At 36.1% G+C, this 16,708-nt stretch overlaps 1 protein-coding gene across 1 annotated transcript in view; it reads left to right on the top strand.

Annotated features, from left to right (window-relative positions):
• Positions 1 to 16,708, top strand: part of LOC117332716 (melatonin receptor type 1B-like) — a 29,513-nt gene that overhangs the window by 6,224 nt on the left and 6,581 nt on the right. Inside the window, exon 2 of the mRNA XM_033891725.1 lies at positions 11,946 to 12,063. Within this exon, the coding sequence (XP_033747616.1) occupies positions 11,946 to 12,063 (118 nt within the window). The remainder of the gene's footprint in view (positions 1 to 11,945; positions 12,064 to 16,708) is intronic.

Raw genomic sequence — 16,708 nt, 5'->3', positions numbered from 1 at the left:
GCTTTGATTTTGCAGCGTTGTTTAAATATAGAAATGCAATTTAAACCAGCAAGGTGTTTTATGTGAGGTAAGTGTCGATATTATGGGATGTGCTATGAATACTACGACCGAGATTTTCACTGTCTGATATGGTAGCTCTCTGGAAGACGAAACCCTAACGTAAAGGATGTGTATGGTGTTCCGTTAGGGCCAAATTTCCAATATCGTTTCTTTGCTCCGTCAACATAAACGCGAAGGAGCGAAAACACGATGACGAATCGAAGGAGCGGAGGAGTGAAACGCGATGGCGATGGAGCGATGGAATTTCGCTCCGTCGCCATCGTGTTTTCGCTCCTTCGCTCCTTCGCCATCGCATCTAATCTGTCAATGATATTCTAGGTGATTTTGTTAAATGTGTTTGAAAATGACACAGCGGATGTAGAGTGCACAGGGACTTGGTATGAATTCACAACCTGTAGGTGCTTCATATAATGTTTGCTACACTATATATAGTCCCAATCCGTATCACGCATACATATATTTGATATGGACCGTTGATTCGGAATTCACGACAAGTCCCTGTGGTAAAGTATATATAGCTTCGAACAACTTTATTCTAAATCGGTGCATCTATTCACGAGGCTTTCTCATGGCATGCATTGTTAACATAAATATACCAAGTATTCCGGTTGCTATGGTTACTATAAACGTTCGACATTGACCCAAGATGTATCATGTGTACCTTTAAGATTTAACGCATGTGTTTATAAATAGTAACATAAATTAACACGGGAACAGTCATTTATCCCCGGAAGGATCTGCCCTGACCGGACACTGAGCTGATCATAAACGATAGAAACTTCTTATGATCGCCTAATTATCCGGCCATCCCGCGCGATAATTTACTGGTCCGTTTCCGGTTTTAATTTTACTATCTTTAACGTATGCAGTTTATACCTGTGGTACACCTTTATCGTGATTTTACCTACATCATATACGTACATCAATTAAACATATCTAGTCACTATATTATCTCGGTCACATTTACGATAACAGAAAGATTTACTCTCCTGCCAATCTTGAAGTCCGAGTAGGCCGATCATGCACTATACTTGCAAAGTATTAAATATATTACTAAATGTTCGCTTCAGAATATACATATATACTTGAAGTTCTTTTGAAATGCAGTATTTAAAATTATGAAAGTTACTGAATCAATTTTTAACCTATTTTGAATCTCCTGCCTCACCTCACAAGTATTTAAGTATCAACACTTTAAAGGGGCATTCCTTCGTTCGGACATCAGAAACATGCACAATTTCTATTGATGAAATGTATGTCCGAACGATGATTATATGAGTGTTTGTGTCCACAAGTAATGAACTTAATGCAGAAATGTACAGGAAAAAGGCTTATCGTATACAAATACCGTATGGCTTTGAGGTAATTAGTGATAATTCGGGTCGAATTAAGTAAGTTTAATTTTGACGACCTACACTTTATTCAAACGATGAAATGCCCCTTTAAGCCTTCATCATCACTAGCACGTCCCAGCCCGTTCTAATTCAATTTGTATTGAAGTGTGGCTTATACATGTATGTTGTACGTCTTTTCTAAAATTCGATACCGCCATATTTGATTTCAAGTATTGCAACTTCACATATATTTCAAATGACAAAATATGACACATTTGAAATATATGTGGTGAAAGGGTATTTTCTGATAGCCAGTCTATGTTCATAATGGAAATGATCAGTTTTAGTGGTGATTTCCTACGACAGTAGTTTGATGGTCATATTTAAACATATTTTTATTGCCATAAATCAAAGTAAATAGGATTGGGCACAAGTAAAAACAAAAAATTACACAAGTTCAACATTTGGTAACAAAGTGAAGGTCATCAATTAAATGTTTTTGTAACATTGTTCTCCGGAGATTCAAAATTAAGGAAAGTACAGAAGAATCTAATTTCATACATTGTTAAATCTATTGCTGTTTTTTATAAACATTGGCACATTTCTGAATATAAATATGTTTGTGACTTAACGATAGATGTTCATTTCCACAGAGAAGTAACTTTAAGTTAATAACTACATCTAAATTTTGAGACGAAGAAAAAGCAAACGCCTCTGCTTATCATAATGTGTACAATCACAAAAAAAATGAAAGGCATTTTCACAAGGGTTACCGCAAGTGCTTTTTGCATTTTCTGCCAGGTTTATTCGACATAAATCCTATTTGAGAGAACTGTTTTTTTACACTGACTTCGTATTTTCAGCACACGCAATATCAAACAGTTATAATCTTTTTTCTTTCCCAAACTTTCAGGAAAATTGATTCTAAGAAATGCTGTAAAACGCAAGTGAATTGCATATCAATCTAGTTACAGGCACAAAATTGCCGAAAAGTGATTATCAAACGATACCACACAGCTGTTTCACCGTTCTAGTTTTGGTCCATAATTGAAATGGCATTTCACGATTGCTTAATACACAGACTCGGAGAGATTCCAGCGAGAAAGAAGGGCGCGGTTTGGCTGATGTTACTTACAGAGCAGTTACCTAAATATCACAAGTAGATAACTATGTCATAGGATATAGGTAAAACACGCATACAGATCCTGATCACAGAAACAGCCAGGGGGGAAATTGTATGGGTTAAATCAAAACCTGAAATGATAGAACACCGCGTTTTATATCTGATTTGACTTATTGTAGAAATGAAAACGACGATACAAGGTCATAACAATGCTTCTAAACTAGCCTTGTAAAGCGCAGTGGGGGAAGGGGAGGAGGGGGGGGGGGGGGGGGGGGGGGGGGGGTGGTGAACTTGATTGAACCTAAATTTAGTGGCGCATCTGCTCACCCATTTTTTTTCACGCCGAGAGTCACGAACCATGATGAAGTGTAGGTACATTACCCGTGGAAGTGTACACAATTATATCAGATCCAGCCAAAGTCTCGGTTTTATGATATGATATACATCTTTATTCATTTATATATTTTGTATATAAATGGTATTCATTGTGATAATATTATGCTATTTTCAATTTATATACTATGTAATGTGGAGTGGGCCTCCGCAATGTTGTAATAACTTGTGCCTAATCCTTTATACTTTTGAAGCAAATCAAATATGTTTAAATCAATCCTTTCTTGCAAGGGCGACGCCCAAATTAAGGTCAAGCGTGACAAAGAAAGATTTATGAAGAAAACAATTGATTTTTTGGGAAATTAAATGAATATAGATACCAAATTCAGTCGCCTCTTACAAATTAAGTAAAATGTTTTTCAGAACTAAATATTAAATACCAAAAGTTACTTACTTTACACTATTATCCTTCAAAAAATTGAGCTTTTCTTTTTAACTTTTGAATCTAAAGTGAGTATTTTTGTGTTATGACAAGCCGCGTATATGCTGTCGATTGTGTAGCATCTTTAACGAACTTGTAAGATCTTAGAAAGTGCCGCTCAAGGGTGACAATATCAGGTGGGTGGACCTTAGAAACTACCTAGAGCTACAGGCTGCGATGGTTTGGTACAATCTAATTATCTATATTGACACGTTGACATGCCCTGACATTACAGACCAAATATATTGACCCTAAATGACACGTGTAAGTGTCGATAGACCATAAATGATATAAAAAAAAGTCTTGGCACAGGTAATGTATAGAATACTATGACCGTATCGATAACCACACTTACTGGTAACAAATTATATGGTGAATACATATTCACACCGCAAGCAAATATGCAATAAAGCAACCCTTATATTGCAACAAATATTTCGTGCAAGTAACACAGGGACTTGAGAATTTGTTACAGTCTACGTGTATTTGGATCTTCCCTAGTGTGTATAGCACATTTTGAGACGTTTTTGGGGGCTAGATTAAAATTTGGTAAAAATGACACCCACGGTATTCATCATATACATGTATACGAAAGGTAACAAATTCTCAAGTCCCTGTGCTTTTACACACAATCACCACCATCATTAATATTTGTTGATATTTGAGTCCATGACATTTTCGCTTTGAATGTATCCCTACTTGTTGCCTACCTTAATATTATTACCACAGGCACATGATAATTTGTTACAGTCTACATGTATTTGAACCTTCCCTAGTGTGTATAGCACATTTTCAAGTCCCTGTGCTATTAATAGTATGGATTTACTTCTCCCCGATTTAGAGTTCCGGTTTTGAGAAACATGTACTCGATTTGAACTTGAAATGAGTAAACTTAAAATTGCTAACTTAACATACTAAGATATATGTTGATGTTCAACGGAAATGTCTGAAACTTTATTTCATATCATTTTCATTTCATTTCATGTCAAGATTTTTCAACAGATTATTTGGATGAGGAATGGATTCACGAATTACCTGTTGTCTGTCAATACTTACTCGAAACGAATTAGCTTTTCAATATTTACATTTTTTCATTATTTTTGTTACCATTAATTACAATGAAGTTTAAAAAAAAAAGGAAAAATAAAGATATTTTCCTTATGATAACTCCATGATTGATAACTGTTTTCCGCATTCTGATAAATATGTGAAGTACACTCCTGATCAGAAAGAAGTCCGTGACGTCATCTTATCGTTCCGGTCACGTGAAATAAGGTCAATGATCTGAAAATAACCAAGATTCCTTCATGATATTACTTTTTTCCTGAAGGGAGGTGTGTATTTGATTGGATATGTTTTTAACCCCTGGTAACGAAAACCCCACAGCGAGGACCTCGGTGCTATCATCAGCATACCGAGTTATATAGTTATGTCAAGTAGTCTGTTTTTGAAGACGTGATGGGCACCTGCTACTTATCTCACCGCCGATTATACCATCAGGTTTTCTGAGATTGGTTTTGGAGATTTCTGACGAGGTTGTGTCTTAACTTCTTTCGCAGACGTCGTGTAATGTTTAACAATGCTGCTATGGTTATATAGGTCGATACTCTGCTTGACTCATCGTCTCTCCGCCATTTTCTTTATAAAGGTACATTCTAAATCAATTACCCCCATTTAAAAGCAGGTAACTCGCCCGAGAGTTAATTAACATATACTAGAGAATACCTACATGTAAGCGAAATCGTAATTATAATTCAAAACCGATAATTCAAGGGCAAAATTTGAACCAAATAGATATTTATGGAGACCCTTAATAGAGTTGATGATAAATTGGGTCATGTGTTCGGGAAGCGTAAGCGTCTTCTTCCTCATCATCCATTTAAATCCGGATTAATACCAGATTTAGTCGTTAAAATGGCACTTAATCTGCACTTAATCTGTGAATGATTCTTTCAATAGGCTTTTAACTACATACATGTACCTATCGTTTCTATGACTTGAAGCCCTGACGACTAATATACTAGAATTTACCAGAATGATCCGGAATTATTGACGAAATTAAAGAACCGTTTTGTGTTTTATATTCGGATAGCCAGTTTTACACCCAATCCCCTCCAGAGTGCATTGCTCAGACAGGGAACCGCGATGCACTCTGGGAGATCGTTTTACGTTCTGGGCTTTAACCTAACCACATGTATAAACAGTGTAGTAAACACGTGCTAACCAGACTGTAAATCACAATTGACCCTCAGAATCATATAACCTGGTTACCAGTTATAAATGATGTAAACTCGAAGGCAACCGCTTCACCGTATGTTTATAAATAGAATGACTATTAATCTCGAGATCTGTTGATGGTACTTTCATTTAGAATACTCCATACAGCGGCAACTGTCTGTGTAACTGCCAGAACGCACAGAGAGAACACATTGTGTTGATATTTGTCAAGGATCTACAGTCTCGATACCTGCTATTGTAGTTTAGTAATGAAGTCTCGTTTATACCAGTGTTTCCGTATATATATATATATTTATATACTGTACTGAAACGCCTAGTAGATTATTTGGAGATTCTTATTAGAAAAGATAGAAATACAGACAAAATGCCGTAACAAACCTATCATTGAAAGCGTCTTAACAAAGTTAAATTAATGCTTTAACTATACTTACTAAAATTAAAGTACGTTTTACTGAACCTCGTACAACTAATCAAACCATACACTAATCATTAAACGTAATAAATCTCTATACGCGTTTATTTTTATTTATCATTGCACTTTATTCATTCCTAACAAAGACCCGGGAAATCGGACGACCAGACATCAGTCTGTCTTGATGTCTAATATCTAGCATTGGGGTTAGAGGAAACGCGGACTACCAGACATCAGTCTGTGTAAATATCTAATGCCTAGCATTGGGGCTAGAAGAAACTCGGACTACCAGACATCCGTGTGTCTAAATGTCTAATGTCTAGTATCGGGACCAGAGGAAACTCGGAATACCAGACATCCGTGTGTCTAAATGTCTAATGTCTAGCATCGGGACCAGAGGAAACTCGGAATACCAGACATCCGTGTGTCTAAATGTCTAATGTCTAACATCGGGGCCAGAGGAAACTCGTACTAGCAGACATCCGTGTGTCTAAATGTCTAATGTCTAGCATCGGGACCAGAGGAAACTCGGAATACCAGACATCCGTGTGTCTAAATGTCTAATGTCTAGCATCGGGACCAGAGGAAACTCGGAATACCAGACATCCGTGTGTCTAAATGTCTAATGTCTAGCATCGGGGCCAGAGGAAACTCGTACTAGCAGACATCCGTGTGTCTAAATGTCTAATGTCTAGCATCGGGGCCAGAGGAAACTCGTACTAGCAGACATCCGTGTGTCTAAATGTCTAATGTCTAGCATCGGGGCCAGAGGAAACTCGTACTAGCAGACATCCGTGTGTCTAAATGTCTAATGTCTAGCATCGGGGCCAGAGGAAACTCGTACTAGCAGACATCCGTGTGTCTAAATGTCTAATGTCTAGCATCGGGGCCAGAGGAAACTCGGAATACCAGACATCCGCTTGCCACGCAGTGGTTACTAGTAAACCCAATGAATTAAGTAAACATCTAAAGCATCAACTCACCGAAAAGGACAGAACTTGTTGAACTAACTTGTACGTTATGTATATAGAATAATGTACTTCTGTTGGTATTTTTTTTATTAATATGGCAATGACATTTGGTATTTCATAGATATGTATTCACATACATGTAATACTACCCAAGTCTGATATAAATCTATAAAAGAAAAAGACAATACATTGAAATATCCTTATTATTGTTTAAATATGACAGTTATCGATGCCGGGTGTACGACCTTGGCCATACATTGTTACAATCATATTTATAAGTCCTACGTAAAACGAACACTGATTGAAAACAGCGACAGTATGTGGTCCCAACTAGATGTAAAAATCAACTAATAATCGGATTTTATCACAAAAACAGCGAACCGTTAGCTACCGATGCTCTCATGTTGTCGAAACTAGAGGTATCACACCACTACTAATTCATCACGAATATATCAAGCTCTCTCTGACAGGTTTTTATGGTAATTCCTGCCTATGAATCCTGTTTTGAAAGATGCTTTAATGTACATAAGAACTGGTGTTGCAAAAATACTAACTTCCGTCGTAGAAAGTAAAATAGATCTGATTATCCTAGTCTTCTCTCCACTTCGTATCCGAGATAACAACACCAACACTCAAATATTCATTTGCCGTACTAGCTCGTCTGTATCCGTCGTAGAAAGTAAAATAGATCTGATTATCCTATTCTCATCAACGCGCGAGTTTAGTGGATTCGTTTAAATACTTGAAGCTTTTCATAGCAGAGCGGGTGTGCCATTAATATATTCGAGATGAAATATTGTTTCTTATTTCCTTTGTAATGTCTGACTTTTGTCTGTATAGTAGTAATTGTACGCTACCCCTCGTTACGTATAACAAACCATTACGAGCTAAAAATAAGCCCTATACCATGGAACCCAGTATTCTTTAGTGAATGGCAGGTCACATTGTCTGCCATAACAACACTACAGTCGATATACTGAACAGTTGTAGGGACATAAAATAGCTGCCAAACGCTTACTGGAATTCCTTCTCTCTCCATCACACTGGAGCTTCTAAACAACATCATAGGTAATATAATGCATCGTACGTCATACCGCATCATACTCAAGCATTCGACAGATAAACAAGGTCATTTAAACGCATTCTAGACTCTGATTTCATAATGTCGTTTTCCTTTGAGAAGATGGTAGATTTATTTATTTCCCAAGTGAGTTTGCTAAAAGCTATTGTCTTATGACAAGTTTACACGTGTGACGTATAATGACGCCGAGGGTATTCCGAATGATAATGGCCATTTGTCAGTGCCAACGCCATACGTAACTATCTTTCCTCGAAGTAAAGCCTGCGGTGGTTTGACAACGATATCAAATAAAGTCATAAAGATGATCGTACAGATTTTATCAAGATAAACAACAGATCTGGAGAACATCTAAATTATACATACTGGTGTTATCATTGGTTGATGTAAGTAATATTTGCCCTATATGTTATATAAATACGTTATGTTGCCCGTCCTCATATGACCTGAAATGACCTTAGCTGTTGTTAGGACAACAATAAACTAAAATAAACCAAATCTTCATATGAACCTGACTGTTGCGAGGACGTTTATTCCCTAAAAAAACAAAACAAACAAAGGGTTGTGCTATATGAAACCATACTTGACACTAGCCAGGCAGAAGGCATTATGTCAGTAATTTTACGGAGAAGTTGCCGTAGAGAAGCTGTGGTTATCTAAACAACAAAACAGCCGTATGGTCGTTCAGACGTCATGTAGACTTGTTTTGAATAATTATAGAAACACCTAAGTCACTTTGTTTTAGAAACAATCGCCGAATCCTTGACGTTTAGCTTTAACGTTGCACGTAAGGACTGATTAGAATGTTTCTGATATGTTTTATAATTGTCTTTATAGAATAATATTTCTTTCTGAATATAACCTTCTTGAAGTAGGCGACAATGTTTATGTGTGTCATTGCAGTGTGACGGCACTATAAATGTGTCCGTCAATGACGTCATCATTCTTGATTCCGGATGACCTTGGATGTCACAAGAACGAAAGACAAACAAATCTTCCCTATTGCCGACGTGAAATGTCCTAAATGTGTTGAAACGAAATTAAACAACAAAAGTTACAAAACATCATTAACGATCCAATTATTATCGGGCCATTCCTTCGTTCGGACATCAGAAACATGCCTAATTTCTATTGGTAAAATCTGTATCCGAACGATGATTGTATGAGTGTTTGTGCCTATATGTAATGAAATAAACGCCGAAATTTACAAGAAAAATGGGTACCGTATACAAATACCACATGTCTTTGCTATAATTAGTAATACTTCGGGTCGAATTAAGAATTTTCAGGACTTAATACTCGAAGAGCTTTGGTTTATCTTGAGAGTAAAACTGCATTATTAATGTAAATATTATAACTTTTACTACCTGGAAAATATATATTTTCCAGTAAGTTTAATTTTGACGACATGAACTTTATACAAACGAAGGATTGCCCCTTTAACGTGTCTACGGTATATTGGAATTTCTGTCATTTCTAGAATGAAATAGTCGACCTGGGCGCCAGGCTGATTCTCAAATCAGTAGGTGTTTCTTGACACGCTGATCACGATTTTGATATCTAGCTGTGAGATTAATTTCATTAAGTTAACAGCATATTTTAAATCTGGAATTCGGGATTGTAGGCTTGGTATTTCTCGCTAACGACTACAACATGTAAAATAAAGTTACGTAATGGCAGTTTGGTTGATATCAGTTGAGACGTCTAAGAGGAGTCAAACGAGACTGATATGTTTGATAACATAGGAAGGTGATTTCTTGTCTAAAAATGTTTGATAGCATTTTAAAGCCTGTATGTAATATACAGAATCTTTTCAAGGGTGATGTTTTAAAGATGTTATTACCCAGTATGCGTTTTATATCAATGTCTAATGTTGTCTATCACGTGGGATGTTGTTCATAATAAAGTATAAAACAAAACGCGTAAATATAATTGCAATAAATGAATAGATAAATAAATGAAATATCTATAAAAGTCACATTGGAAATAAACAAAACAAATCGGTCGATCAATGCATACAATCCAACAAAACAAATCCTACCTGACAAGTGAAGCGCTAACATACAACTATTTATAGTTTTTATTTTCGGTTTGTAAATATCCGGATTGAACATCAAATCAGACAGTCAAATGTAACAACGGTCATTTTACAGATATATTCATGCCTTTACCACACATCTAAACCTGAACCCCTGGAATACATCTCTAACGCCCTTCCGAGGAAACTAACGAGACATTCTCTTATATTCTGTAGGAAGTAGCTAGCAGGTAATTACAACAAGCTACATGTATACTATCGATATCATTAACCCTATGTTTACGTATTGGTTGCTGATGTTTAAGATGGTGCAGTATATACATAAAACTGAGTTTTCCTTGTACATAAGATGTACGCCTTGACTCCGTGTGTGGTAAGTGTTGCGTGTCGTTTGTATGACGTTGTGGTATAGTGACACTCGAGTCCGCTTCCTTCAAACTTTCACCTCCTACATTTCTTACATAGTAAAACGTGACCACCAAAGTACCTACGTATATAAATATACGTGTGTGACGGATTTCATAGTTCAAAGTTCAAAGATGCATTCAAGGAATTGTGATAATCCCTTATTATAATATTATGAAATAACACATTTCACAATATATTCTACGAACGTTTCATATACGGTGTATGATATACAATATTTTATATACAATGTATCATATACGGTGTATCATGTGCACTATATGAAATGTATTATATATGATATAGTATGTAACATATTCGAGTAATGATATACAAAACATCATTAAAGAGACATATTACATACAATGTGTTATGTATATGGTATACTATATACAATACATTGTACTAATATACGATATTATGATATATAAATCAGCATTAACGATATAAAATAAAAATCATATGGTATATACATGTACATCCATTTTACACATTCATATTCATAATGTATGTAGCATATAAAACTTTATTATTGAAAATACACATATTTGTGGAGGTTTTTTCCCCAATATGCATGCGGTCATAACAATTGTGATTCAGAACGTATTTCAAGACTCGCAATAGGACAAACATATTTATACAGGATCTTAGCGAGAAAGTAAGAACAATGATAGTTGAGACAACAAAATGAACAAACGCATTAAATAGATTAAAATGGTCGTTTTATTGATGGAAAAAAAAACGACAGTTTGTGATATGTTCATCATTTCCATTCGACATCATAATATACAAACACATACTAGTACATTTGGTGTATGGTTCCAGATACATAAACCCTATCCCTACTCTGGGCTAAATAGATTTGGAACCATGACCCCCCTCCCCCCCCCCTCCCGCCCCCCGCTCGAAGCAGCATAAATATATTACTTACATGTTTTAACAAGATATATGTGATGTACTTCTTTTCTTAAGCTTTGAATTTATGTATATGATGAATATTTTTGACATGAAAAACTAAAATGCGTCATCCCTTATATATTTATATACAAATTCGATATTTATGTGATACTCAATCTCCACATATGGTAATTTATTTAAAGAGTCACGTGAGGTTGTCAATGACATGACAAATCATGAGACACTGACTCAGTGTGAACGCTAGATTCACCGTACAACAGGATCAAAACTCCCCAAAACCCCTAAAAATCAAAAACAAAAACTATTAAGACAATCCTGCTGGGTTAGGGATGGATTTTCAAAACTTTAAATATATAAATTGAAAACTAGAGTGTTATTGTTGGTATTTGTGTTTTTTTTTTTTGTTTTTTTTTTGTTTAATTTTTTTTTCATTGTGGAAGGAGGGGGTGTGACGATCTCGCATCATCTAAGATCATATAGAAAATAATTGTATTTATTCGGATATGAATGCCATGAATTTATATACTTTATGTGTTATTATCTTTATGTTGCAGGTCATAGGAGCGGTGTGTGTCCACCGTAGACTACGAACTACTGGTAATGTCTTCATCGTCAACCTAGCCATAGCAGACCTCGTGGTTGTCTCCATCGTGCTGCCTTATAATATAGTAGGTGAGTATCACGTGACTAAATACATGCAACTTCTACTAAAGTTGGATTCAAAATGGACGAAATGGTATCGATACGACAGGCTAACTGGTACAGGTATTTTGGAATGTGCCAAATTGTCTTCTACCATATGTAACACCCCACACTCAAGCATATGACGATTACATCAGAAATTTCACTTGATAGCCAACGGTTTCAAAATATCAAGATTTCGGTTAAAGCTATCGTCTGCTGACAAAAAAAACCCAGGATGCTGAAGACTATTAGAAAAAGGGTATGGTCGACATCGTGATATGGCAGACGACCTTGTTGTCACAATCCCCAATCAAACATTGGTGACATCCCAATTGAAGAAAACGACGCTTACTCTTCAGAAACACTTGGTCATTTTCAATTGTCTTCCTTTAAAACTGTTAACGTTAAGTTCACATTTGCTATCGGCTTTAAGCCAGTAGTATGGTTCCGTTCGCGTGTCGGTATCCTATTCTGGCTCCGATAGCCAGTCAGTTTGTCTACCATTACACACCGTATCAGCGTATCTGCATGTTCTTTCTGATTAATAGTTCCTAGGGGTGTTTGCCTGGACTAGTTTCATGGTATGTGACACCGAAAGAAAAAAATTATTTAGATACCACAAATTAGACAGGTTTAAAGGGTGATGACATGGAGCGTCAATATCCTAGATAGCTTTCGACACTGTAGATGGCTAGGTGTGTTCGATTATATGGGGCTCACTGTAGATGGTTGAGCCGGATGTCTGATTAGAAAGGTTATGTCTCATATGGTAAAGTGATATAGCTTAATTGGGTTATTTAGGAGGAATGTAGTTGTATGATATGTGTCAGACAGTTTTTTTTATTTTTATTATAAAACCTTCATCCTCGATTCACTCTCCTTAAAACCTTCATCCTCAATGTACTCTCCTTGGACCCTTTATCCTCAATTCACTCTCCTTAAAACGTCATCCTCTATTTCCTCCTCTCAAAACTTTCATCCTCTATTTCCTCCTCTCAAAATCTTCATCCTCTATTCCTTCTTCTCAATCCTCTTTCCCTAAACATGAAACTGTTTTACTGTGATAAATTGTTCTGTGCATAAGTCCTGATTTGATATGAAACACTCCTGCCGTCATATGACAACTTAACGAGCTGGGTTAGGTCACCTGAGGTTTCTAACAAATTACAGTACGTGATATTATAACAAACTAGACTAAACTATACCTTACTCGCATACTTCTATAGAAAACATTCCTTTTTCATGTTCTTTCTTTCTTTCTTTCTCTCTTTCTTTCTTACTCGTTTTTCTTTGTCTAATAAGGAATACTAGTTAAAGTTTTCGACATATCAGTTTGTTTACCTTCCCTTACGTCAATAAATACAGAGTTATGAGAGAGTGTATATGCGTCTGTGAAAGTCATCAAACTATGATCTATCAGTACGCGCGGGGCCCAGTAATTCACAATAGGCCGTGGTGGGAGAGGCAGAGGTAAAATGCTAAAAAAATCCACCACCAGTTGCCAGCGTTGTTGCATCCGAAGCAAGCAACGATGATGACGAAGAACCGCATTTTTCGACTGGTACAGGTAGGGCAGAGATAGAGGGCCATGACAGTGGCGACGAAACAGAATTTGAATTGAGTATTTATACAGCCGATCCTCTGGACGTGGTTTTGACGTGGTCATAACCTGTGACAGACGTGTCGTAAACTTAATGAGCACCGTAAGAACGTACTGGAAACCTAACGTGGTCATCAACAACGTGGTATTGGCGTACCTTGGTCATTGTACAAGCGTAGAGAGGTCGCAATAGGAACTACATTGACGTAGCAAGAACGCACTGACAACGCAATGAGAACGTAATACAATCCTTTCCATCAGCGCTACGCTTCCACTGCGTCAACGAAGTTCTCATTGGGTTTTGGTTACGTCATTACCCCGTCAATACCGCTGGTACACAATATCAACGTTTGATCCAAGCGGAGAACTTTTGACTTCAATATGGCAGTCTGAGCTTAATTGTCCAGCGTCATCAACTACACCAGACAATCATAAAACCTACCACAAAGTTTTCAAATGAAAAATGATAATTAATTTCAAATGTTTAAGATCTTTATATAAAAAATCATTAGAGTTATTACATGTTCTCTTGGATTTGAGAAATATTCCACGATATAACTTATTTATCATCAGAAAAATATCCATCAAGATATTTATGTAAAATTGGAAGAAGTGCATATTACATTTTATTATTATTATTTATCTATTTATTTTTTATTATTTTTTTCTTGTTTTGTTTTTGTTTTTGGTTTTTTGGTGTTTTTTTTTTGGGGGGGGGGGGGGGGGGGGGGGGCGGGTTCTTTTTCTGAGTCAGAGCTTACATTATTTCCTATGCATAGTCACCCGATTCTTACATCACGAGTCTATTCTAGGAATAGATAACTTTCGCTAAGCTGAATAATTAATTCCTTTCTCATAAGCGGAAGTGATGAGTGGTAAGCTATGTAAATGTTATATTATATAGACGTTTGGAATACTTGATTACACTTTTTAATCACTCATCCATTTCCTGCATTGCTGTTTTAAAATCATCAAATATAACATGATGACACTGACCATTCGTGAAAACACATTTCAGTATCGCTACCCAAGAGAGTTCGGTTTCCCGAAGTCCCGAAAGAAAACAGGCTTTCAGATGAGTTTTATTGGTTCTGAAAACGATAACAAAAATATGGAAACGGTTAGTCAATACTGTAAACATGGATGTTTGATCAATCAGTATTAAAAGTACAATATCGCTCATAACATCAGAAATGAATTGATTAAATATTGATTCAAGCGAGATAGGCAGTAAGATAATATTCACCTATCATTTACATAGGTCGTACTTGTACTGTGTCACCAAAATATACTCTATATGTGTATTTCTATATTGGACCTACCGCTACGAATCCTGAAAAGGAATCAAATAGTATGAAAAAGTGTATAAAAATTAACATATTTACTAAGATCCAATGTATAGGAACAAAGACTGGCTTATACAGAGGTCTGCAGGAAATATCCATTATAATGGAATTCAAATTCAAAATAAAGAAAAAATAACAATATCTGTGTTAATGTTACAAATGTGTATAAATGGTAAAATGTCAAGGGTCAAAACTGCTAAATTGAAAACCTTTCAGTAACTTTTGATACTTAAACTGATGACATGAAAGATTTAATGAATACAGCTTTATTTGAATGAGATACATTGCAAGCATATCATTTGGAATTTTGTTCAGAATGGCTTAGTTAAGAATAGCTTGAAAACTACACGAGATAAGAACGAAGAAAAAGTTTTAGATTGTTTAATTGTTTTAAATGAAAAACATTTATGCAACCAATTAGATGATATTTGTAAGAGATTATACATAAAAATGTATGAGAGAAATATCCTCTTGTTTTCGCCATTAAAGATGTTAATTAAGTAATAATCAAGAGTATCAAAAGTTACATAAGGTTGTGTTTTTCTTTATTTTTAAATTGGAAATGAATAATTAACCGATACTTATAGAAATTGTATCTTACTCCTCTGTTGTTGTTGGTATGTTAATGAGCGATAGTACCGGTAAACAAAAGGATCCATTTCAAACCAGTGTACATGTTTACACAGACCGTGAGTACCTTTAAGAAAACAATGCCAGCCAGGAATGTTCCATTGTTGAACGTGTTTCTGTAGAAATAAGAACCATCTTTTAAAATTCTAACATGCGCATGAATCCATTTTCCTTCTGAATAATTATCAAACGATTGCGCCACTCTGTACATACCGCGCCTATAATGACGATTCCGTCTGCATCAAAAGATCTCCAGCCATGTTAATTGCTTAACAGTCGTGTTGCGCAGCTTCATAACGTAATAGAAATAATCTATTCTCAAGACAGGGCCACGATCGCAACCTCTGCTCTGAAGTCAAGCTATACCAATTAAAAACTACTTAAATAATGTCAGCATAATCCATCAAAATAGCGAATAAATCTCAAGATGTTACCAGTTTATGGTATTAGAGATATTTAATGCAAGCCTGTCGAGGTTTTAAAACTGAAAACTAGAGATATTCAGTTTAGAAATGCTCCCGAACTTACGTTGCTTAAATTCAATTGGACAAGCAAACGGCATCGTGAATCAAATGAGATTTAACAAGGTCATAACAGGAACAAAGCATAACGTTTCATTTGTGTTGATCTCGGAGACAATTTTAACAATTCAAGAATGATATGGCCAGGAGTTCCGGAAGGTTCAACGTCTTCTGTTTCATCGATGACACCCCCCATACAAGTCTAGGTAAATTCGACGACACCCGCCATACAAATCTAGGTCAAATCGACGACGCCAGCTATACAAATCTAGGTCAAATCGACGACACCAGCCATACAAATCTAGGTCAAATTGACGACACCCGCCATACAAATCTAGGTCAAATTGACGACAACCGCCATACAAATCTAGGTTAAATTGGCGACAACCGCCATACAAATCTAGGTCAAATTGACGACAACCGCCATACAAATCTAGGTTAAATTGACGACAACCGCCATACAAATCTAGGTCAAATCGATGACACCAGCCATACAAATCTAGGTCAAATCGGCGACACCAGCCATACAAATCTAT

This window comes from Pecten maximus, chromosome 8, assembly GCF_902652985.1.
Source record: "Pecten maximus chromosome 8, xPecMax1.1, whole genome shotgun sequence".
Taxonomy (NCBI): domain Eukaryota; kingdom Metazoa; phylum Mollusca; class Bivalvia; order Pectinida; family Pectinidae; genus Pecten; species Pecten maximus.
The sequence above is the reverse complement of the archived record's forward strand: the minus strand, read 5'-3'. Positions and strand labels throughout refer to the sequence as shown.